At 41.8% G+C, this 26,203-nt stretch overlaps 2 protein-coding genes across 5 annotated transcripts in view; both read right to left on the bottom strand.

The window, feature by feature from the left end:
- Positions 1–1,838: 1,838 nt before the first annotated feature.
- On the bottom strand, positions 1,839–22,149 carry ARL9 (ADP ribosylation factor like GTPase 9). 2 transcript variants are annotated; one of them, XM_054484703.2, is made up of 4 exons: positions 21,848–22,149; positions 15,993–16,155; positions 8,510–8,685; positions 1,839–2,595 (listed from the first exon to the last, which is right to left on the bottom strand). In XM_054484703.2, the coding sequence occupies exons 2-4, from the start codon at positions 16,006–16,008 to the stop codon at positions 2,416–2,418; spliced, it is 372 nt and encodes a 123-aa protein (XP_054340678.1). In that variant the 5' UTR covers positions 16,009–16,155; positions 21,848–22,149; the 3' UTR covers positions 1,839–2,415. The 2 variants fall into 2 exon arrangements, with proteins under 2 accessions (XP_054340678.1, XP_054340677.1); XM_054484702.2 differs by lacking the exon at positions 21,848–22,149 and adding an exon at positions 21,201–21,589.
- A 2,104-nt stretch (positions 22,150–24,253) lies between these two features.
- SRP72 (signal recognition particle 72) overlaps positions 24,254–26,203 on the bottom strand; it is a 36,705-nt gene continuing 34,755 nt past the window's right edge. For all 3 annotated transcript variants that reach the window (XM_063664532.1, XM_063664533.1, XM_054484699.2), the window contains one exon: positions 24,254–25,649. In XM_063664532.1, coding sequence (XP_063520602.1) covers positions 25,472–25,649 — 178 coding nt within the window. In that variant the 3' untranslated portion in view covers positions 24,254–25,471. The remainder of the gene's footprint in view (positions 25,650–26,203) is intronic.

Here is a 26,203-nt window from a genome sequence, read left to right on the forward strand (position 1 = left end):
TTGCCAAAATGCAGAATCTAAAATCAGAATCTGAGATTAAAAATACCAAACAGAGAAGAACAGAGATATTGTTCCCCATCCTGAAAGCTTTTGGCCTTATCTTTGAAATAAGCATCCAGAAACTTCTCTATGTCCCTGGTCACCTTAGAAAACCTAGGGAAGGGACAAGCACATAGAATCAGAGTTTAGGGCTGGAAGTGGTCTGCATCTCACTTGATCTTTTTACAAGGACAAGACCAGGACAGTCAAGGAATTTGTCCAGGGGTCCATTCACGGTAATCCTTGGGGCAGAGGTTAAAATTCAACATTTCTGACAATTCCGAATCACTGTGTGATCCACCCTCCATAGGCCAGACAAGAAGAAGGTTTAACATTAGACATCTGAGTGGCTGCTGTGATAAGATACCATTAAACATGATGGCGTGGTGCTGATATGAGAAAGGTAATGATCTTAAAGGCTCACTCTCCAATGTCTCATCTCTCAGAGGGCAATCATCATTTTGTACATGCATGCATAAATTCAATTGTGTTCTATTTTAACCTAAAACTAGAGACAGTTGTGTGCTAATATTGAGAGGGGTTATCTTCACCAAATTTGGATTTTTTTTTTTTTTTTTTTTTTTGAGACAGGGTCTCACTATGTTTCCCAGGCTGGTCTCAAACTCATAGGTTCAAATGATCCTCCTGCCTCAGACTCCCAAAGTGTTGGAATTACAGGTGTGAGCCACCACACCTGACCCCGTATTTGTATTATTTCACCACAGATTCCAAATTTTATTTTATTTTATTTTGTTTATTTTTCTTGAGATGGAGTCTTGCTCTGTTGCCCAGGCTGGAGTGCAGTGGTGTGGTCTTGGCTCACTGCAACCTCCATCTCCTGGGTTCAAGCGATTCTCCTGCCTCAGCCTCCCGAGTAGCTGGGATTACAGGCGCCCACCACCACGCGGGCTAATTTTTGTGTTTTTAGTAGAGACAGGGTTTCACCATGTTGGCCAGGCTGCTCTTGAACTCCTGACCTCGTGATCTGCCCACCTCGGCCTCCCAAAGTGCTGGGATTACAGGTGTGAGCCACCATGCCTGATCCCATATTTGTATTATTTCACAACAGATTCCAGATTTTAAAAGGAAGGATTTATAGAGCAAACTCTCTTTCCAATTTTTTTTAAGACCAAAGCAAGGCATTATAGTTACAAGTTGGATTTATAGAATGTCTGCAAATAAATATAATTATCACCCTTCCTAGTGAAGAAAGTTTATCTATATAAAAGCAAAATGTTAAGAATTTTAAAAACAAATCCCCACAATGTTCCTCATCTCGTCTAACAAGCTCCTGGAAAACAAGCCCTTCCTAACTTTTTCTGAATACTGTTAATGTTTATTTCTCTGGGGGTTTGACAAAGTTCACTTTCCTCATTGTCCTACCCTGATATTTCTTATAGTGTTAAACAGATCCACTTCATGGAAAGACACCTGGTTTTTTATTTGAAAAGAGAAAACGTACTAAAATATATTCAAGGCCAGGTGCAGTGGCTCATTCCTGTAATCCCAGCACTTTATGAGACCGAGGCAGGCAGATCGCTTGAGTTCAGGAATTCAAGACCAGCCTGGGCCACATGGCAAAACCCCGTCTCTGCTAAAAATAGAAAAATTAGCCGGGCATGGTGGCGTGCACCTCTAGTTCCAGCTACTTGGGAGACTGAGGAGGGAGGATCACCTGAGCTGAGATCATGCCACTGCACTCCAGCGTGGGCAACAGAGTGAGACCCTATACACCCCCACAAAAATATTTCATATAAATTTCATGCCATTGCAAAACAATAAATGGGACAAATGCTTGCTAATGTTCATTTTACCTTTGTTGATTAAAAATCCCAACACCCCCAATACACTGTTTTACAAATATTTTTAACATTCAAAATCCAAATAGAGATGCTGTTAATATGTTAGCATTATCTTTGTACAGTTGTCCTTTGGTATTCTCAGGGAGATTGATTCCAAGATCCTCACAGGTAAATGTGGATGCTCAAGCTCCTGATGAAAAATGGCATAGTATTTACATATAACCTACACACATCTACTCGTGTATTTTAAATCATCTTTGGATTACTTGTAATACCTAATACAATGAAAATGCTATGTAAATAGTTGTTATATTGTATTTTAAAATGTGTATTATTTTTATTGTTGTGTTATTATTCTTTAGTGGGGTTACTTTTTGAATGTTTTTGATCCACAGTTCTTGAATCCGCAGATGTGGAACCCATGGATATGGAGGGCTGACTATATATATCCCATGCATTGAGAAAATAGGAAATGGCTTAATTTTTATTTGAAGGTGGAAACCTTTGGCTTCAAGCCTGCCATTCAACACTGATGACATCTCAGTCATGAGCCGCACAGTGGGCTGAGTCCTGGTCACTGCACATCTGCAGCCAGCTGTGCAATCAAGTCTTTGGCATCTTGCATGGTGGAGGGTATCTCTGAGCCATTCTTAGTCAGGTGGGTTCCAAACAAGAACATCTTCCTGTCATTTCCCACTTCAGATAATGCCAAAGCTTCATGGATATCTGTAATGTGATAGGCTGCTTCAAGATCCTTCAACCGGAGTGGAATAAGAATAGGACAAATTGGTTATTTTGCAATCCTTTCAGATAAACACATTTGTTACTCTTATTTATTGCTCTCAGTGACCACACCATTTTCATATAGAGGATATTGTGACTCTATTATTATGAGCCCAGAGGTTGTTAGAATAAAAATGTTTTCATCAGAATTATGCCAGCATTTATGAGTTATCAAAAAAAAAGTATATTCTGGAATGAAGCTAAGCCAATATAATACCTTAATTTTCTAAATGGTGCAGTCTGTTTCTAATTTTGTTTGTTTGTTGTTTGTTTAAAGACAGGGTCTTGCTTTGTCGCCCAGGCTGGAGTGCAGTGGCACAATCTTGACTCACCGCAACCTCCGCTTCCCATGTTCAAGCAATTCTCCTGCCTCACCTTCCCGAGTAGCTGGGACTACAGGTGTATGCCACCACGCCCCACTCATTTTTAAAAATCTTTTGTAAAGAGGAGCATCTTGCTATGTTGCCCAGGCTGGTGTCAAACTCCTGGCCTCAAGCAATCCTTCCACCTAGGCCTCCCTAACTGCTGGGATTACAGGCGTGAGCCACTGCACCCAGCCTAATTTTGTTTTTCCATTTTCCTTTCAGTCTTCCAAGATTATTTCAACAGGAGCAATTATTTTTATTTATATTTAATAACAGAAATTTGATTCATCTATTGTTTTATGTCCATATCATACTTTACCAATTATAGTTCTTGCCACGGTGAGTTTTCTTTTATGCTCATTATTTCTACTGAACAAAAAAATCCTCGACCAATTTTGGGGAGTAGAGGAAGACAGAGAAGAGAATGGAGAGGGAACAGATTCAGACAAGGTGCAGTGGGAAAAGGAGGCTCAGAGGAGAGACAGGGAAAGAGATGGGGGAGGCTTGGAAGAGGGAAACCCACAGGAAGAGGCAGAGAGGGGAAGACAGGAAGCCTGTGCTTAGGCCGCATGCCAGGGCCAAAACCTCCTTACGATGGAAATGGCAAGGTCAAAACATACATCTTTAACTCTCATACACCAAGAATTATTTAAGCAAATGACCTGTGACATTCCCTTTCATAAATACACAGATTCAACTATAGTTTTCCAGTCCTTTGTAAAAGTTTTTTCACTTCTAAAATTGCATTTGTAATTGGCTTTTTGTTATTTCATAGCATTCCCCCTAAGTTTTAGAAGATCATTTTTAAATCTCTGGAAATAACCTAATATTGTGTCTTTTTTTTTTCCTGTATCATATGAACCTTTTTTTTTTGAGACTGAGTCTCACCCTGTCAACCCAGACTGGAGTGCAGTGGCGCAATCTCGGCTCACTGCAACCTCTGCCTCCCAGGTTCAAGCAATTCCCCTGCTTCAGCCTCCCAAGTAGCTGGGATTACAGGTGTGCGCCACCACACCCAGCTAATTTTTCTATTTTTAGTAGAGACGGGTTTTCACCATGTTGGCCAGGCTGGTCTCAAACTCCTGACCTCAGGTGTTCCGCCCGCCTCGGTCTTCCAAAGTGCTGGGATTATAGGCATGGGCCACTGTGCATGTCCCGAACCTATCAAATTCTATCACTTGGAGCCTGTGGGGCTTTTCCTGATGTGCTGTCCATGGTACCTCGCTGGAGTTGATTACCTCTCTGGACATTGGTAGTTGCCTGTTTGAAACCTGAATTTGTTTAGAGCCTATGCTAACTTTTTGAACAGTGTTAATGGATCCAGTAACATGCGAATGATATCTCAGGTTAATAAATTCACTGGTGGAGTTGGAGAGGAAGAAATAGGAGAGGGAGGGAGGGTGATGGATGGGAGAAGGGGCTCTCTGTAATGATAAAGCACATCAGGCAAAAATACCTGGTTTATTCCACACTTTCCTGTATGTGCCTTAATAGAGGTCATAACCCAAAGAGTAAAGATAGTAAGATGACTTTTTGAAAACCCTTACATAATAACTTGAACCAGTGAGTCACCTAAAAGCTTGGACCAAATATTTTGGCCAAGGAATATAAACAAAGATGCATTAATCTTAAACTAGGCTATTCAAATCTTTTATCATCAAGGCCCAATAAAAGTTATAAATGTGATAACAAATGGCTCTGTTTATTCAGTTTGATGAAGATAACGGATACAAACCATAAGGCACAGTATTGATAAATTTGAATATTAAAAATGAAAATAACTCGGGTGCAGTGGCTCACGTCTATAATCCCAACACTTTGGGAGGCTGAGGTGGGTAGATTGTTTGAGCCCAGGAGTTCAAGACCAGCCTGGGAAACATGGTGAAATCCCATCTCTACAAAAAATGCCCAAAAAATTTAGCTGGGCATGGTGGTGCACACCTGTAATCCCAGCTACTAGGGAGGCTGAGGTAGGAGGATCACCTGAGCCTGGGGAGGTTGAGACTGCATTGAGCTATGATCATGCCACTGCACTGCACTCCAGCCTGGGCGACAGAGTGAGACCCTGTCTCAAAAAAAAAAAAAAGGTCCGAGCGCAGTGACTCACGCCTGTAATCCCAGCACTTTGGGAGGCCGAGGCAGGTAGATTGCTTGAGCCCCATAATTCAAGACCAGGCTGGGCAACATGACGAAAAACTGTCTCTACAAAAAATGCAAAATTAGCCGGGTGTGGTAGCTCGTGTCTGTAGTCCCAGCTACTTGGGAGGCTGAGGTGGGAGAATTGCTTAAGCCTGGGAGGTGGAGGTTGCAGTCAGCCGAGATCACACCACTGTACTCCAGCTTGGGTGATGGAGTGAGACTCTGTCAAAAAAAAAAAGAAAAGAAAAGAGAGGAGTGGAGGGGAGGGGAGGGAAGAAAATATTTTGTATAAAAGTAAGCAAAGTAAAATGATAAGCCACGAGATGCTGGAAAAGATAATTGTAATGCACATAACTAACAAAGAATTATTTTTTCCAAATGATATGAAAGACTCCTACAACTGAAATAAGAAAGACAAACACCCTAGTAGGAATTTGGGAAAACATATTAATAGGCAATTTACAGATGTGGAGTCTAATAAACATCTGAAAAAATGTTCAAACTCACAAGTAGTTAAGGAAATGCACATTAGAATAATAAAAAACAAGTTCACCCATCAGATTGGCAAAAATGAAAAAGTCTGACAATACCAAGTATTGACAAGGATGTAGAGCTGCAAAAACTGTCATATTCTGCTGGTGGAAGAATAAATTTGTGCATCATCTTTGGAAAGTGACTTGGTGATATCTAATAAAACAGAATATGTACAAATCCAAAATCCCGACAATTATTTTAGGCATATCCACCAGCAAAATGTTCATACACATCCACAAAGGGACACATACATGAAGGCTCACTGGCAGCACTGTTAAGAACAATAAAAAAATTGGAAATAACTCAAAATTCCTAGCAGTAAGAAAATGATAACATTTTGGTATATTAATGCTATGGAATACTATACAGCTCACTTACATGTACCATGATCTTCTAAATCTTTGTAGTTTATGGTACTTAAGATGCTCCACTTAAAAACAAAACAATAAAAGCATCAGCTTGTCTCTTTTTTTTTTTTTTGAGACAGAGTCTCACTCTGTCACCCAGGCTGGAGTACAGTGGCACAATCTTGGCTCACTGCAACCTCCACCTCCCGGGTTCAAGTGATTCTCCTGCCTCAGCCTCCTGAACAGCTGGGACTACAGGCATGCGCCACCATGCCTGGCTAATTTTTGTATTTTTTAGTAGAGACAGGGTTTCACCATATTGGCCAGGCTGGTCTCGAACTGCTGACCTCCTGATCCAACCACCTCGGCCTCCCAAAGTGCTGGGATTACAGGCATGAGCCACCACGTCCGGCCCAACCTCTCTTTTAAAATGCCAGCAAAATGTCAAAATCTGCCGGACTAGCTTCTGTACTGGACTTTAACATAGGCTCCTATTTTAGGTCATCATTTATAATTACTTAGTTTACTTCCATATACATTCACGCATAGAAGTAGTAGGAGAAAAGTCAGAAATTGAGCTCTTCTATGATTGGCAAACCTAACAATTGAGAAAGGGACTTCAGCATTACAATATTATAGATGTTTAAATTTTTTTCAATTTTTATTGTGTTAAATACATATAACAAAATTTTTCTCCTTAACCATTTTTAAGTGTACAGTTCAGTGGCATTAAGTATATTCGCATTGTTATACAACTATCACCACCATCCATCTCCAAAACTTTTATCTGCAAAACTGAAACTCTGTATCCATTAAACGATAACTGCACATTCCTCCCTCCCACAACCCATGGAAATCACCACTCCACTTTCTATTTTTATGAATCTGACAACTCTAGGTACCTCGTATAAATGGAATCATATAGTATTTGCCCTTTTGTGACTGGCTTATTCACTTAGCATAATGTTCTCAAGGTTCATCCATGTCAGAACACGTGTCTGAATTTCCTTCCCTTTTAAGGCTGAACAAGATCCCATTGTAGCCGGGTGCGGTGGTTCACACCTGTAATCCCAGCACTTTGGGAGGCCCAGGTGGGTGGATCACTTGAGGCCAAAAGTTCGAGATCAGCGTGGCCAACATGGAGAAACTCTGTCTCTACTAAAAATACAAAAATTAGCTGGGTGTAGTGGCATGTGCCTGTAGTCCCAGCTACTCAGGAGGTTGAGGCATGAGAATCACTTGAACCCGGGAGGCGGAGGTTGTGGGTAGCTGAAATTGCGCCACTGCACTCCAGCCTGGGAGACAGAGCAAGACTCTGTCTCAAAAAAAAAAAAAAAAAAAAAAAAAAAGTCAGGAGTGGTGGCGCATGCCTGTAATCCTAGCCACTTGGGAGGCTGAGGCATGCGACTCACATGAACCCAGGAGGTAATGAGCTGAGATCACACCACTGCACTCCAGCCTGGGTGCTAGAGCAGAACTCTGCTTAAAAAAAAAATCCTTTTGCATGTGCATACCATATTTTATATATCCATTTATCTTGGGTAGCTTCCATTTTTGGCCGTTATGAGTAATGCTGCTATGAACATATCATAAAAAACATAAAACATACAAAACAAAACAATATAAAACATAAAGAAACACAAAACAGCCAAACATATGAATATCAATTTGAGTCCCTGCTTTTAATTCTTTTCACTGTATACCCAAAAGTGGAATTGCTGCATCATAAGGGAATTCTATTTTGATTTTTTTTTTTTTTGAGCTTGTCGCCCAGGCTGGAGTGCAGTGGCGCGATCTTGGCTCGCTGCAATCTCTGCCTCCCGGGTTCACGCCATTCTCCTGCCTCAGCCTCCCGAGTAGCTGAGACTACAGGTGCCCACCACCACGCCCGGCTAATTTTTGTATTTTAGTAGAGACAGGGTTTCACCATGTTAGCCAGGATGGTCTAAATCTCCTGACCTCGTGATCCCCCACCCCTGGCCTCCCAAAGTGCTGGGATTACAGGCGTGAGCCACTGTGCCCAGCCTCTATTTTTGATTCTTTTGCGGAACCATGTTACAGTTTTCCATAGCAGCTCTACCATTTTACATTCTCACCAACAGTGCACAAGGGTTCCAAATTCTCCACGTATATTTAATATTTTTAATGCATGTGTAGAATAAGTTCAGGTCAGTCTGATAGATCTAAAGCAAAATGATTTTTTTATACACGGTAGCCACTCAAATATTTTGTTGAATCAAATTTAACAATATGTATTTATTGAACTAAGTTCAACACACATCTGTTGAATTCCTAGCATGCACAACAGTATACGAGGTATTACAAGGGACACAAAAATGAACAATAGTCTCTACCCTCAAGGTGTTTATAATCCAAGAGCTCTAATAAACATAAACTGAGTTAAATATATAGCATATTGTTGACTATCTAGCTATTAAAAGTATACATTTCTTGTATTACAAAACTCTTGAGTACAATTTATATTTGCACAGATTTTTACCTGTTTGTTTGCAAACACAACCAGAGGAAGTACTGGGTTTGCTGCAATTAGCTGATGAAGGTATTTCTTGGCTTCAGGTAATCGGCTGTGATCTGCTGAATCCACCACAAAGATCAGCAGCAATCCCTTGGATAGGTACGTTTCCCAGTAGGACCGAAAAGGTTCACTGCCACCAACTATAGAGAATAGTAGAGGAAGAAGACACACACACACAAAATCACAGAAGCACCCACCCAGGGAGCAGGGAGGGCACATCTAGATTTCTGAACACAGGACAGGTGTTTTGATAAAATATCACCATGCTAGAGTGTACCCAGTCCTCAGAGTGACCACAGGCATGTTAGCGGGAAACTGGTTGGTGAGAAGAACCACCACAAGTGGTTCATTCATAACTGTATCACAAAGGATCAGCAGAGAGATGCTAAATACCACAGTGGATGTCTCCTGATCCCATTGTCCACAGCAGCCATGTCAGCCACTGCATGTTTATCAGTTATAGCTCAGAAAATGGGCGTAAGGCCAGGTGCAGTTGCTCACGCCTGTAATCCCAACATTTTGGGAGGCTGAGGCAGGAGGACTGCTTGAGCCCAATAGTTCAAGACCAGCCTGGGTGATAGGGTGAGGCCCTATCTCTACAAAAATAAAAACTAAAAAATGAGCCGGTGTGGTGGTGCATGCCGGTGGTGCTAGCGACTAGAGAGGTTGAAGTGGGAGGATCACTTGAGCCCAGGAAGTGCAGTGGTGTGAACAGGGCTACAGTGAGCTGTGTTTGCGCCCCCACACTCCAGAGTGAGACGCCCATCTATCTAAAAAAAAGAAAAAAAAGAAAAAGAAAATGGGAGTATGCTACTAAAATAATTAAGAATGGGAAGGATGGTAGGCTAAAATACACATTAAAATAATTTTTAAATTAACTGAATTCATTGGCTAGTCTCACTTGCACAATTTTTTTCCTTTGTCAAAATCCCAGAATTAACTTCTCCTCTTAATATTGCATTGAGAGTTAATATGATCCTGTGGGTATTCAGGAATATTTGCTTCAGAAAAAAAAAATGCCTTTTGATTACTTCATCCTGCTGATTCTTCACAGAATAAACTTTTTGGTTAATGATAATAACATATATACAATGGATTTTGTTTTTATTTTTGTCCTAGGAGGAGTATTGGCAAACCATGGCCCACAGTTCAAATCTGACCAACTGCCTATTTTTGTACAGCTCGCTAGGTAAAAATAGCTTTTACATGTCTAAATTTTGGAGAAAAAAAAAAGACAGAATAACATTTTCTAACACAGGACTATTATATCAAATTTAGATTTTGGTGCCCAGAAATAAACTTTTATAGTAACACTGACATATATATACAACGTATTGTCTATGACTGCTTTCTCAAGACAGAGTTGAGTGGTTGCAACAGAGAGCATGTGGCCTGCAAAGCATAAATTAGTTCCTATGTAGTCCTTGACAGAAAAGCTTTTTGGACCTCTGTTTCAAGAACTTAACAAAAGTATTTTAAATGCTAACAAGAAGGGATCTTTGCCTTTCCTTTGGCTTCCTTTCTATAGAGGTAGGCTAGTCATTATTTGAAGTATTTTGTGTTTTTAATTTGTTAAAATAGTGCTGTGTGACCGTCTAAGTAACTCATATGGTTTTAACACACATAGTTTAAACATCTGTGGACATTTGGGTTGTTCCTCATTTCTTGCTACAATAAACAATGCTGCTCTAAACATTTTTGTATTTGTCTCCTGAGGTCCATACAAGCAAGAGTTTCTCCAGTTATCTAAGCATGTAACTAATGCCAAATACGCCAAATTGTTTTCCAAAGAAGTTGGTACCAATACACACTCTGCCAACAGCTAATAGCCGATAAGTTTCCTCTACATCCACATCCTCTTTTTATTTTTATTTTTTCCTTGAGACAAGGTTGTGCTCTGTCATCCAGGCTAGAGGGCAGTGATGCAATCTCCACTCACTGCAACCTCTGCCTTCTGGGCTCAAGCGATCCTCCTTTCTCAGCCTCACCAGTAGCTGGGACTACAAGCACAAGCCACCATGCCTGGCTAATTTTGTATTTTCTGTAGAGCTGGGTTTCGCCATGTCACCCAGGCTGGTCTTGAACCCTTGAACTCCAGTGATCCACCCACCTTGGCTTCCCAAAGTGCTGGGATTACAGGCGTAAGCCACTGCACCCCAGCCACATCCTCTTCAAAACCTGATATTATCATATTTCTTTTTTTTTTTTTTGCCTAATTTGAATTCTACTTACTGATCAAGTGGAGTATTTTTCATATGTTCACTTCTAATTCGTTTTATGTGAAATGTTACTCATGTCTTTTGCCGATGTTTTTATGTTGTCTTTATTTGTAGGGGTTCTTTATATATTCTGGATACTAGGCATTTGCTTGGATGTGTTGCATGTATCTTCCCCTATTTTGTGGCATCTTTTTAATGAACAGATGTTTTCCATTTTAATGTAGTTAAATTTATCCATCTTTCTTATGGTTATTATTTTTTGTGTCCTGTTTAAAAAACCTTTCTCTATCCTGAAGTCATAAGGATAGTCTATATTTTCTCCACAAAGCTTTTTACATTTGGCTTTTATCCATCGGAAATTGATGTATACATTTGTATGCATAGGAGGCAGGAAACTAATTTCATTTTTATTCCATGTTGTCCCTGCACCATTTATTGAATAGTTTCCCCAGTGGACTCTCTAGTCTGTTCCTTTGGTCGTTTTGTTTATTCTTGTGCCAACACCACGCATTTTAGTTTCATAGCTTTATAATAAGATTTGATACTTGACAGGACAAGTCCATCCTTCTTATTAATTTCTGCAAGAGTGTCTTGGCTTTCTTTACACCTTTGCTCACCCATGTAAATTTTAGCCTCAGCTTGTCAAACTCTTTTTAAAAAATCTTGTTGAGCTATTGATTGGAATTGAATTGTATCTAAACGTCAATTTGGGGAGAATTAATTTTTTTGATATAATGTCTACCTATTCATGAAAAGTGTATTATGTCTCTATTTAGGTCTTTTGATGTTTTTGAATGACATCTACACATTTTCTCTTTATAGATAGACACTTTTTTTGTTTGATTTATTCCTATCTTTTGTTGCTATTAAAAATGGCTACATGCTGCTGGATAACAGAAATACAATTAATTTTATATTTTTATATACAGTTGTCTTGCCAAGCTGTTATCATTTCTAATAATTTGAAGGGTGTTTTAGGCTTTCTTTGAAGACAATTATATCATTTGTAAATAAGTACTGTTTTATTTCTTCCTAATTCTTATGCCTTTTATTTCTTTTTCTCAAACTGACTAGAGCCTCCTGTATAATGTTGAATGAAAGTACTTCTAACATTTAGTACTTTCTGTTTAGGAGTAAAGTTTTCTGAGGTTTTGGTAGGTTAAGGAATTCCCATTTATTTTTAGCTTATTAAGAATTTTTATCATAAATGGAAAGTGAATTTAGCAGATTTTTTTCTGCTTATATTAGGGTGACTATGTTTTTTACTTTGATGGATAAAGTGGTGAATGACATATTTTTTTCAAATGTTGTTTTTTTTTTTTTGAGATGGAGTTTCGCTCTTGTCATCCAGACCGGATGGAGTGCAGTGGCACGATCTCAGCTCACTGCAATCTCCACCTCCTGGGTTGAAGCAATTCTTCTGCTTCAGCCTCCTGAGTAGCTGGGATTACAGGCACCTGCCACCATGCCCGGCTAATTTTTGTATTTTTAGTAGAGACAGGGTTTCACCATGTTGGGCCTGGCTGGTCTTGAACTCCTGACTTTAGGTGAGTGATCCGCCCCCTTGGCCTCCCAAAGTGCTGGAGTTACAGGCATAAGCCACCACACCTGGCTATTTTTCAAATGTTAAACCAACCTTTCATTCTTGGAGAAACTCATCTAGTGATACATTATCTCTTTAATATGTTAACTGAATTTAGTTTACTACAATTTTGTTCAGATTTCTACATTTCCATTTCTTATGCTATCTTTGCTGGTTTGGATATACAGTGACCTCATACCGTGAGTTGGAGAGCATTTCTTTTTTTCCCCTATTCGCTGAAAGAATTTATGTAAGATTAAGATTGATAAGAGCCCACCTATAAACCAACTGATCTGGTGTTTTTCATTATAGGATGATTTTTTGCTACTGATTTCTTTAAGAGTTTTAAATTATTCAATATTCCTATTTCTTATTGAGTCCATTTTCCTAAGACACATGTTTGGAGGATTTTTGCCACTTATCCAGGACTTTATATCTATTGGTACAAATTTGTTAATACAGGTATTATACTCTTGTCATCCTAATCAATGATATGCTCTTTTTCCTTCATGACATTATTTATTTGTGGTTTCCAGATTTTCCTTAATGAATTTCACCAGAAATTTGTCTATTTTGTTTATCTATTCAAGGAACTAACTTTTGACTTTGCTGATCTTTGCTACTGTGTCTTCATCAATTTCATTGACTTCGTGTCTTTATTGTCTCTCCCTCTACCCTTTTTGGTTTTATTCTGTTGTTCTTTTACCTAATTTACATTGCATATTTAATCTATAAGTTTTCAGCTATTTTCCTTTCAGCTATAAGCATTTAAGATTATAAAGGCTTTAAATGCTAGTTTTGATCAGTAGATTTTGTCATCTTCTTTTTTGAGACACGGTTTCACTTTGTTGCCCTGGCTAGAATGCAGTGGCGTGATCATGGCTCACTGCAACTTCTGCCTTCTGGGCACAAGCGATCCTCCTGCCTCAGCCTCCAGAGTAGCTGGGACTACAGGCATGCACCACCATGCTCAGCTGATTTTTTATATTTTTTGTATAGATGGGGTTTTGCCATGTTGCCCAGGTTGTTCTCAAACTCCTGGACTCAAGTAATCCACCTGCCCTGGCCTCTGAAAGTGCTGGGATTACAGGTGTGAGCCACCGTGCCTGGCCTGAGCTCATATTTGATTAATCTTAATTTATGAGAATATTGGGGGGCTTTGCTCCAGAATTAGAAACTGGGGGAGCTACTGACTGGGAGCATGTTAGCACTCTTCCAGGGGCCCTCGTGTCATGCAAGCATCTTAGTTAGTTCTTTCCTATTTTGTCTCAGGCCCACTGCAGATTAAATACTGGTATGTGCCTCTAGATAACACCACTTTTCTCTTGCTTATCTACTGTGGCTGCCACTCCAGTTTGAACTCATGAGTTGTTTTATTTTTCTTTCTTTGGGAGGAGGGAAAGAGCAGGAAGAGTAAAGCAGGTAGCCTTGAAAATTTGTCTAACTTGTTGCAAGTTCTTCGATGCTTTAAAAAATAATTTTTAACCAGGATTTGTGGTTTTGTCACAGGAAGGCCCTTCAAAAACTATAATAGCAACTGAAATCTCTCCATTTATTTTTGCCACTACTTTTTAGTGCATAAACTACAAGAATTTTTTAGAGATTAAGATGATCTATAGAATATTGATGAAGAGATATAGGCAAAATTATATGTGAATATATCATTTCTACAAATAGGCTTATACAATAAAACTTCACCTCCCACCAATCCCCAACATACTCCAAGTGTTACACAATAGCATAACAGCCCATACAGATTTATATCACTGAATACCACTAGATGCTGCATCCTAAAAAAAACCCTCCTTAGAAGCTCTGCCCTGTGGCATTATGAAAATTTACCTAAATTGATGGTTTAATATAGCCACTGTGCAGATACACATTTTAAAACTCAAAGATTGCAAGCGTAAACTGCTGTTCTTTTTCAGGATATTGATGATCATGATAAAAATCGGGAACACAGTTGGCACTTAATGCATTTTTGTTGAATATGTACTATTTGCCAGACATTGGGTATGCATTGTTGAACAAAACAAGTATAGCAAAAATTACCATCTAGTTGGGTGGACAGATCAAAAACAAAAATAAATAGTGAGTGTTATTAAAAACCTTATGGAGGAGGCAAACAGCATTGGGGAACATACTTAGAAAGAATGATTTTATGGGCTGGGTGCGGTGGCTCACGCCTGAATCTGAGTACTTTGGGAGGCCAAGGTGGGTGGATCACCTGAGGTCAGGAGTTCGAGACCAGCCTGGCCAACGTGGTGAAACCCCGGCTCTACTAAAAATACAAAATAATTAGCCGGGCATGATGGTGTGTGCCTGTAATCCCAGCTACTCAGGAGACGGAGGCAAGAGAATCGCTTGAACCCAGGAGGCAGAGGTTGCAGTGAGTGAGCTGAGATCGCACCACTGCACTCCAGCCTGGGTGACAGAGCAGGACTCTGTCTGAAAAAAAAAAAAAAAAAAAAGAATGATTGATTTTATGGGGCCATGTAAGCTAATACCTGAAGGCTAAGGAGCAAGCCATCTGTAGTATTTCTGACAGAAGGCACACCCAAGAAAGCTCTTTTCAAAGGAGAGAAAGAAAGGAGTACAATAAGCCTGGGGTGAGGTAAGGTTAGGGAGGAGGCAGTTTATGAAGAGCCTCATGAGTCATAACAAAGACTTTGGATTTTATTACAAGGATGAGATCTCCACAGAAGAGTTTTAAATTAGCAAATGATGTACTTAAAAGTATGTGTTAAAATACTGCTCTTCGTAAACAGATAAAAGCCAAAGTAAAAAAGGTGACTATAATAATCTAAGTAATAGATGATGGAGGTTCTGACTTGCATAGGGGCAGTACAAAGGATGTAACCAATGAATTTGAGAGATGCGTTGGAGATAGCAAAATTCATAGTGTTTTACTTGTGGACTGGAGGTGGGGATGCAAAAGGAGGAGTCAAGGGTGACTCCCAGGTTTCTGGCTAGAGCAACTTGATGGGTATGGAGCCATTTACTGACCAGAAGATTACAGGGAAAAGAACAGATATTGGAAAAATCAAGCATTTTGTTTTTCCCTTGTTAGGTTTTAGAGGACTTGGATATGTTTGGGCTGGATAGATAAATTTGGAAGCCGTTAGCATATAGATGGTATTTAATGCCATGAGGATGGATGAATGTGTAAAGCGAAGACAAGGGGACTTGACCCAACTTCAGGAGACAGTAATATTTAGAGGTGGTGACTCCAGAATTACTATCCAGTAGGGGCCTGTGGACTGCCATCTATTTAGAAGAAGAGGTTTGGAGCTTGTCTATAATTTTATTTGCAGAGAAGCAAGCACACTGTACTTATACTTAGATTGCATGCTCATTTGCAGTAGTGTGGGAAGAAGGCTGATTACAGGAGATTATAGGAGGGAGTGCTAAAGCCTTCCTCTAAATTCCCCTTTATCACCACTACTGTAAAAAGGAGAACATCAAAAAAGCAAAAAGTGATTCCCCCCACAGTGTACCTGGGTATTAAACTACACATCCATTCTAAAAGTCTAGGAAAATTTGATTCAGTGTTAGTTTTCACAAGGACTCAATGTTGCTAACATCATATCTGGCTTAAGAGACAATAAAATGTGGCTGTCTTGTAACTAAGGAACAGAAAGCTTACTCTCCAAGAACTCCATTTGGCCGTCTTCAGTGTTGATGCAAACTGCATGGAAACCTTGGGTGGGTGCCACACTGTGCTGGACTCTGTTTGAAGCTAGAGAGTGCAGGACACTGGTTTTTCCTGCTCCATCCAGGCCCAGCACTAGGATTTGCTTGTTTTTCTCCTGTGAAACAAAAAGATAAATCAATAAGCCCATGCTATCAGGGGCTCATTTTTCTGGGTCTTGGCAGAATCCAATAATATTCTTGGAATTGTAACCAGAATAAAACTCCACGGGCCAGGTGTGGTGGCTCACGCCTGTAATCCCAGCACTTTGGGAGGCCGAGGCAGGAGGATCTCTTGGGGTCAGAAGTTCCAGACCAGCCTGGCCAACATGGTGAAACCCCATCTCTACTAAAAATACAAAAAATTAGCCAGGTGTGGTGGTGTGCACCTGTAAGTCCAGCTACTTGGGAGGCTGAGGCACAAGAATCACTTGAACCCAGGAGGCAGAGGTTGCAGTGAGCTGAGATCGCACACTGAACTCCAGCCTGGGGAACAGAGCAAGACCCTGTCTCCAAAAAAAAAAGGATAAAACTTCATGAATATTTTATAGGTCTAGAACAAACTGTACCAACTAGTGAATATTTTCTAATTAGCTGTTCATTATGTGATACTAATTTCACATCCCTCCTCTATCCCCCACATCCTGATCAGTCTATCAAATAAATATTATACTATCAGCATTTACGAGCAGTGCTATAGATTACAGGACCAATTCTCAGACTTCATTTTGCTTCTTGAATCTGTGTCTATGAATTGGAGACTGCACCTGAATTCATTTTGTTTGGGGTCTTGGGACCTCCGTGGTGCATGTATTGACTGTGCCACTCAGTGCATAAGCATCTAAGGTCTCAATTATTAATTTCTCCTGTCTTCACAATTGAATAACTAGATTGTAAGATCTCAGGGCAAGGTTTCCCTCTTATACTTTTTTTTTTTTTTGAGTTGGAGTCTTGCTCTGTTGCCCAGGCTGGAGTGCACTGGCATGATCTCGGCTCACTGCAACCTCCGCCTACTGGGTTCAAGCGATTCTCCTGCCTCAGCCTCCTGAGTAGCTGAGATTACAGGAACATGCCACCACGCTCCGCAATTTGTATTTTTACTACAGACGAGGTTTCACCATGTTGGTCAGGCTGGTCTCAAACTCCTGACCTCGTGATCTGCCCACCTTGGCCTCCCAAAATGCTGGGGTTACAGGCATGAGCCACTGCACCCGGCCTCCCTCTTATACTTCTAATATAAGTATCACAATTAAATGAAAAGGTTATAGAAATTATTAAGCCAGTTTCAATCACAAATGAGTATTTGTTTTAAAAATAGATGAACTTGGGAGGCCAAGGCAGGCAGATCACCTGAGGTCAGGAGTTCAAAACCAGCCTGGCCAATATGGTGGAACCCCATCTCTACTTAAAATACAAAAAATTAGCCGGGCATGGTGGCGGGCACCTGTAGTCCCAGCTACTCGGGAGGCTGAGGCAGGAGAATTGCTTGAACCCAGGAGGCGGAGGTTGCAGTGAGCCGAGATCGTGCCACTGCACTCCAGCCTGGGTGACAGAGCAAGACTCCGTCTCAAAAAAAAAAAAAAAAAATTGGCCCGGTGCAGTGGTGGGTGCCTGTAATCCCAGCTACTTGGGAGGCTGAGGCAGGAGAATTGCTTGACCTGGGAGGAGGAGGTTTCAGTGAGCCGAGATCGTGCCATTGCACTCCAGCCTGGGCAACAGAGCAAGACAACGTCTCAAAAAAAACCAAACTGATGAACTTGAAGTAAACTTAGAAAGAAGCATTCTAGTCCAGGCATCGTGGCTCTCATCTGTAATCCCAGCACTTTAGGAGGCTGACGCTGGTGGATCGCTTGAGGCCAAGAGTTTGGAACAAGCCTGGCCATCACGGCATAACCCTGTCTCTACCAAAAATATAAAAATCAGCTGGGCATGGTGGCACATGCCTGTAATCCCAGCTACTCGGGAGGCTGAGGCATGAGAATTGCTTGAACCCGGGAGGTGGAGTTTGCAGGAGCTGAGATGACACCACTGCACTCCAGCCTGGGTGATAGAGACTCCATCCCCCCAAAAAAAAGAAAAAGAAAAAGAAAAAAGCATTCTATCAACGTATTAGCCTTAGAATTTTTATGGCAAATGACTGAGGGACAGAAGGGCAGGCTGGTGTGAAGATCATACAGAGTGCTCCGGAATGTGGTTTCCAGGGTGTAAACTTTAACATAAACAATAATAAATAAGCAACAATATAGCCAGACTGCTCACAGCAATTCAATTCTACTTCTCAAAGATCCTACTAAAGAAGTTTCTTATGCACAAAAAACTCTAATAATTGTCTTCAATGGCGCTGGTTTAGAAATAACAATAATCGTATACATTTCTGTTTGTTCTGCTTGAACTCTAAATGTTGACATTAGACTTAAACTAGATTTCTAGAAAAAAGTGATCTTAAACAGCATTAGAATGTCTGTCCCACTTTCTTTTTAGAAACATCTATGTGAAAATGAGATATTTTAAGGTCTGGCCTAATAAAGACTTGTACAGAGATCATGATTTATGAAGGCCATATAGTGAATAACAAAATTTGAAAAAAAGTAGGCTGGTGTGGTGGCTCACACCTGTAATCCCAGCACTTTGGGAGGCCAAGGAGGGCGGATCACCTGAGGTCAGGAGTTCGAGACCAGCCTGACCAACATGGTGAAATCCCATCTCTAGTAAAAATACAAAATTAGCTGGGCGTGGTGGCGAATGCCAGTAATCCCAGCTACTGGGGAGGCTAAGTAAGGCAGGAGAATCACTTGAACCTGGGAGGTGGAGGTTGCAGTGAGCCGAGATCGCTTCATTGCACTCCAGCCTGGGCAGCATGAGTGAAACTCTGTCTCAAAAAAAAAAAAAAAGAAAAAGAAAAAATGTACGTATTTGTTCTTGGAGCAAATCTTTGATGGCTCTTAAACTAAATTGTATTTTCATAGGTGTCTTCCATCCCTGCCTCTTCTCCATTCCCTTCATTTGCATCTAAATGTTATGATGTCATTCTGAGAGTGTGTCAAGGTAAGGAAGAGGGGCAAGGGAGACTTCATTGGATGGCTTATAATTGCATGTTTTAAAGCAATACCGGCACCAAGAAATGGCAGCCAACAGTGGATTGTGTCCTGTCAGTCTTCACCAGAGGCCCCATTCAGCCTACCCCAACATACTTCATTCATTCTAAGATACACATTCCCCCCACATTCCACATTTTAACATCTCTGAAATTAGAATGTCTTTGACAATTGAGAGTATGTCATATTTTGATTGGGAGAATTTTTTTTATTTTTTATTTTTTATTTTTTTGAGAGAATCTCGCTCTGTCGCCTAGGGTGGAGTGCAGTGGCATGATCTTGGCTCACTACAACCTCTGCCTCCCAGGTTCACGTGATTTTCCTGCCTCAGCCTCCCGAGTAGCTGTGATTACAGGCATATGCCACCATGCCCAGCTACTTTTTTTGTATTTTTAGTAGAGATGGGGTTTTGCCATGTTGGCCAGGCTGTTCTGGAACTCCTGACCTCAGGTGATCCGCTCACCTTGGCCTCCCAAAGTGCTGGGATTACAGGTGTGAGCCACCACGATGGCTTTTTTTTTCTTTCTTAGTGGTACCTAGACTAATGTCATCTTAGGCCCTATAAAATAGTGTGAATTAAAAGCAGTTCCCAGGCCCGGCACAGTGGCTCATGCCTGTAATCCCAGCACTTTGGGAGGCCAACGTGGGTGGATCGCTTGAGCTCAGGAGTTGAAGACCAGCCTGGGCAACATGGCGAAACCCCATCTCCACCAAAAATACAGAAATTAGCTAGGCACGGTGGGGTGCACCTGTAATCTCAGCTACTTGGGAGGCTGAGGTGGGAGGATGACTTGAGCCTGGGAGGTGGAGGTTGCAGTGAGCCGAGATCACGCCACTGTACTCAAGCCTGGGCGACAGAGCCAGACTCTGTCTCAAAAACACAAAAACAAAAACACCATTTCCCTTTCCAACCACGTTGCTGTCCCTACGCCCATCCTACCTAGAAATTCTGCATTCAGGCTTCCTCACATTTACCTTCTCCCAAGGAAAGCTGAATTTGTAAAACAGTTCAGACACAAAATGTGATTCTGAACACCATTGTTTTTTGTCAAAAGTTATTCCTTTAGCCAAATATGGGTCTATGTAGTCTGTGTTTTACCAGAGATCAAATATCTGTTAATCTGTGGTGGCTCACGCCTGTAATCCCAGCGCTTTGGGAGGCTGAGGTGGGCGGATTGCTGGAGCCCAGGAGTTTGAGATCAGCCTGGGCTACATGGCGAAACTCCATCTCTGCACAAAAATACAAAAATTAGCTGGACATGGTGGCGTGCGCCTGTAGTGCCAGTCACTGAGATTGGGAGATGGGGGCGGTGCCAGGCTGAGGTGGCACCTCAGACAGAGTAAGACCCTGTCTCAAAAAAGAAAACACACACACACACACACACACACACACACACACACACAAAACTGTGTTAATCATTCAAATCGTTTAGAACCAGATCGCAGCTCTAAGCCAAGGAGCCAGCTCAGGAACTCCAGGAGCACAGAGACCATTCAGCTGACCCAAACAATGCCAAGTTTCTAAGACCTGTCAGTTAAAACTTTTCCGCCATCCATTCAGGGTACTGGTGGTCTGAAAACAATGGAGGCATCAACTGCAGCGTCCCCAAACACCTCCTGCATTCAGGAACCCTGCCCCTTCTGACAAAGAACGCATTCAATGCAAAGAGGGCCTGCGTGCTGGGAGGGTTCGGGGCTGGTTTCTAAATGTGGTCAGGTGGTCTGTGCGCTAGTGTTGCACGCCGCACAGATCTAAGGGCAGTAGAGGGGCCTTTCCCCATGTCCCCATGAAGACCGAGATCTCTTGTCCCTCAACACTAGACCCGACGAAGGTTAAGACACAGGGGTACCGATAAGGGCTAGGGTGGGCAGGGGGCCCGGGAAAAGGGGCTGGCGATGGGTCGTTCAAAGTTTGGCACATCCCTTTCATCCATAGGTAAATAGCCCTCAGTTGAGATCCATTCGCTCCCGCGCGGGTCGGGGGCCTCCGACGTAACAGAGACAGCGCTGGGGTCTGAACGGCCGACAAAAACCTTGGGGCAAGGGGTCCTGGGCACTGGGTCTCTTACCAGCGGCTCGAGCGGGGTCCTTGTCAAGGTGCTGTCCTTGTTCTCCCCTTTCTCTTCTTGTCCCTTAAATTGTTCCTTCTCTTTCTTTGTCTCCTTCCCTTGCTTTGTCCTCTTTTCCTCTTTCTCCTCTTTTCTCTTTCTCCTCTCCTGCTTCTCTTGGTTCTCCTTTTCTTTTTGTTTAATTTTCTGCTCCACCTCCTTTCTTTTCACTTTCTCTTCCCTACCCTTTTCTCTGATTTTCTCCTTCTGCGTCTCCTTTTCCTTCTCTTTCTTCTTCACTTTCCCCCTCTCCATCCCCAGCGCTGCGGTTTCCTTCCCTCCCGCCGCGTGCCCGCGTGCTGAGCGGTGGCTCTGGGCCCCAGGTGTGGCTCCCGAGGTGCACGCCCGACGGAGACGTAGGCCCAGCGGCGTAGACAACCCGCGGGCGCTGCCAACCCCGGCACCGCCGCCAACCGCCGCTCACCTCGCGGATGCAGGGCTTCTTGCAGCCGATTCGCTGAACCCGCAGGGGTACGCAAAGAGGGAAGGGCGGAGGCGTACGGATGGATTGAGCCCAGCCAAGCGAAACCAAGAGGTCCCAACCAGGACGTGGGACAGCTCGGCGGGGTATATCATTGCTGCAGAAAAAGCGTCCCTAGCGCGATTACCTCGGGCCAGGCAGTGTGGCTAAGAGCCTTCCACGCGGGCCGCAATCTAAGCAACCTTAGCGTCTGACGCCTCCGTCTTCGATCCCGAGCCCGGCCAGCCTATGTGAAGAACCCCTGGGGCGTCAGAATCGAGGTTCCGGGAGGATTCTCAGCCTTCCCCGAGCTCCCAACCTTGAGCCTGTACTGCTCATGTCATGTATTTCTCCGCCTCGCCCGAGTAAACTCCACTAGGAGTGTCTCCAGACTACTTACCCAGGATTATTAGTTGACTATTACCCAGGATTATTAAAGACAAATAGAAGAACGTGAATGGGTTCCATTGTTTTAAGTTCCTGTTTTGTTTGTTTGTTTTTGAGATGGAGTCTCTGTCACCCAGGCTGGAGTGCAGTAGTGCGATCTCAGCTCACAGCAACCTCCGCCTCCCGGATTCAAGCGATTCTCCTGCCTCAGCCTTCCAAGTAGCTGGGATTACAAGCGTGGGCCACCACGCCCGGCTAATTTTTGTATTTTTAGTAGAGACGCGGTTTCACCATGTTGGCCAGACTGGTTTCAAACTCCTGACCTCAAGTGATCCTCCGTGCCTCTGCCTCCCAAAGTGCTGGGATTACAGGGATGAGCCACCGTGCCCGGCCTGTATTTCGCTTTAAAAAAAAATTATTCGGAGATGGCCTACCAGGATCACAGCTGCTAGTAATGCTCAGTATTAAAACCAAAACCAAATAGTCTAGTCACTCCTAATTATCTAATAAATTGTAAATAAGGCACACAAGGGGCTTTTCAAAGGTGGTATTGTTTCTCAAACTGGCTAAGAAATATCTGGAGGGTTCTTTTTATCTTGCTAAACTGAACTCTTTAGTATATTTCAGTTTAGCACAATTATTTATTTTTTGAGACAGTCGTGCTTTGTCGGCCAGGCTGGAGTGCAGTGGCACAATCTCGGCTCACTGCAACTTCCACCTCCGGGGCTCAAGCAATTCTCCTGCCTCAGCCTCCCGAGTAGCTGGGATTACAGGCGTGTGCCACCATGCCCAGATAATTTTTGTATTTTTAGTAGAGACGGGGTTTCACCATGTTAGCCAGGCTGGTCTCGAACTCCTGACTTCAGGTAATCTGCCTGATTGGGCCTCCCAAAGTGCTGGGATTACAGGCATGAGCCACTACACCTGTCCAGCACAATTATTATTATTTTTTGAGACAGAGTTTCACTCTTGTTGCCCAGGCTGGAGTGCAGTGGTCTGATCTCAGCTCACTGCAACCTCTACCTCCCAGGTTCAAGTGATTCTCTTTCCTCAGCCTCGCACGCAGCTGGGATTACAGGCATGAGCCACCATGCCCGGCTAATTTTGTATTTTTAGTAGAGACGGGGTTTCTTCACGTTGGTCAGGCTGGTCTCGAACTTCTGACCTGAGGTGATCTGCCCACCTCAGCCTCCCAAAGTGCTGGGATTACAGGTGCGAGCCACCATACCCGGCCACAATTATTTTTCAATGTAATAAACTTATTTTCCTTCATTGTATCTGTTTCAAACAGACTTGTAAGGAACAATGAATGGCAGGTTCCAGAAGGCTTGAGTGATGCAATATTTAAGGTTGGCTGTTCCCAATAGCATTGGAATTGCTATGCTTAATGACTTTTTCAAAGGTTTACTTCTGTTTATACACACACCAAGATGAATTTTCAGTAAAGTTTACACTGGGTTCTCTCAATCCCATTAGATTAGTTTATGGGGTACACACAATTTTGATACTCAGCTTAAAAGAAAATTCTTGGTTATACTAACCAGAAAGTCCTCCATAAAATGCCAACACCCAAAACACCTTAATCCATATTCACTGCTAAAATATTTTATTTTAAAATGTACCACAGTGAATGGATGTATCCATACTGGTTCTTATAAATTTACACATACACATCCATATATTTGACAAAGTATATATATGAACTGGTTAAAGACCTATCCAAAAGAGGAAATATTTCTAGAAAGTTCATGTGTTTATACTTCATTTGACAATTAAAACTTATTTGAACTGAAGTTTCAGTTGCTTAGCAATGACTAATAATACCAATGCCTGTCAATAATGGCAACTAAATTGAGAACTATAAATTTCACTGCTGTGCCTTGGGTCAAAATTTTCAATGATGGAATCCTAAATAAGTAACAGTTATTCCTATAATGGGGTATATATTCAGAAGGAATAAATATCTGCCACTATTACCAAAAGACTGTTCTCTGTAGAGCTCAAAAAAGGATTATGCCATAATACATCATTTGTATTTAAAAAAGGATCTCTTTAGATGCCACTGCAGATTCTGCTTTTACTAAACAGAAAGGCAGCACCCCATTTCTTTCTTGTAAAGGAGGAAAGTCTTTTATAAAAAACTCTTTGAAGAAGTTTTGGTAGTACGTTCAGAGTCAAACACAGCAGCACTTTATTAACAAGGACATAGTAATATAATCACAAGGAAATACTTGTAAGTCTAAATTAAATGATATCTTGGGCAGCATAAAATGAATACTAACAAGGGCAGGCATCTCAATGTGTCTGTCTCACAGCTGTTCAATGTGAAAGTAGTTTATAAGCAAGGAAAGACAAGAGCAACATTTACACCACAAATTGACTGTAAAATACTTCATTACATTGAGAAAGGTAATCAATGGTCAAAATCCATAACCAGAAGGAGACACCATTTGAGTATCTATCACTGGGCCAAACAGACCTGTTAGATTTTAATACTGCCTGGTATGCAACTCAGATACTGATTTCCTCTCTATGCAGGAAGCCAATGTTCATGTTCTTGATAACAGTCATTGATCTTTCTGATTGAGACAGTCCAAACCCATCTGACCTCAGAACACTAGGTCAAAGAGTGAACTTCTTACATTGATATATTTTCCTTGAGTTCTTTCATGGTGCTGTATCAGCATGTTACCATAATCTGAAAATGACATGGGGCACAAAGGAGCCATATATATATATATAATGTTTCATGTTTATATATATATATATAAAAACATGAAAAGTATCCCATATTCCAGTATCACATGACAGAAAATTTATGGTTAAATTATTTAAGACATTTACTTTATTTTTCTTGTGGCCATCCATTTAGTGAAGAACATCAGTGTATTAAGAAGGTCCCTCTTTATCACATGATATTTCTAGCAGATATTTAGGAATGCTCAGAAGATTCCACTTTCAGTCTCCTAAGGCCTCCTAAGACATAATTTAAAGTGGGACTTGAACAGAGACAAGTATCTTCAGACTCCAGCTGAAATCATAGAAGTAGTTTCTGTTTAAATCCTGGGAAACCTTAGATAAGGTACGTGAAACTGAAAAAAGATCGAATCAGCACACACAGATTAAGGATACAACAGATACCAAGATGGGTAAATGCCCAATTATTTTCAGTCCTCATAATCTGTACAAAGCTATGAGGCAATCAGTAGGCCATATCTCACTAGGCAGACTTTGAGGAAGATGTTTCCCTATTTGAAACACAAGAAATTATGAAAATATGGAGATGAAGAGGGAGTAGTTCTGTGCTTCTTGCTGTGTTACCTTTATTATATTCCTAGTGTCACTGACACTAGTTTAAAAACAGCCTGCAACAAGAATATTCTCATCACCAGCCACCTTTTCCACCTTTCTTCTTTTTCTGTTGCTGTTTCTTTTTTGTTGCTGGAGCCCCTGCAGGTTTCTGGTGTCTTGGGGGTATGATGTTACTTGTAGAGGCAGATACTGTTGCAGCACTGCCAGGTCTTGGGGAGGTGGGTGGGCTGCTCACAGTTTTACTGGCATCCCTGAAATCATCAGATCATTTTTGGTCACTCATATATTCAACAAAGGAAGAGTATAAAAATGTATGTACATGGGTTTTACTTATCACATTTAACAATCTCCCACACATTTTCTACTTCTTTTAAGGTAAGCTCCCCAGCTCCCTATCGACTTTTCTTTTGAGTAACATTTTCACTGTTTTTATTGAAGAAAAGTAAAACATGGTACATGCCAAGTTTTAGAAAGCGTAGAAAATAAAAAATTTTATTTTTTTGAGACAGAGTCTTGCTCTGTCCCTCAGGGTGGAGTGCAGTGGCGCCCAGGCTGGAGTGCAGTGGCGCCATCTCAGCTCACTGCAACCTCTACCTCCTGGGTTCACGTGATCCTTCTGGGTTCACGTGATTCTCCTGCCCCAGCCACCCGAGTAGCTGGGATTACAGGTGCGCACTACCACACTCGGCTAATTTCTGTATTTTTAGTAGAGACAGGGTTTCACCATATTGGCCAGGCTGTTGTCCAACTAGCAACCTCAAATGATCTGCCTGCCTTGGCCTCCCAAAGTGCTGGGATTACAGGC

The sequence above is a fragment of the Pongo pygmaeus genome, chromosome 3 (assembly GCF_028885625.2).
Source record: "Pongo pygmaeus isolate AG05252 chromosome 3, NHGRI_mPonPyg2-v2.0_pri, whole genome shotgun sequence".
Classification (NCBI taxonomy): Eukaryota; Metazoa; Chordata; class Mammalia; order Primates; family Hominidae; genus Pongo; species Pongo pygmaeus.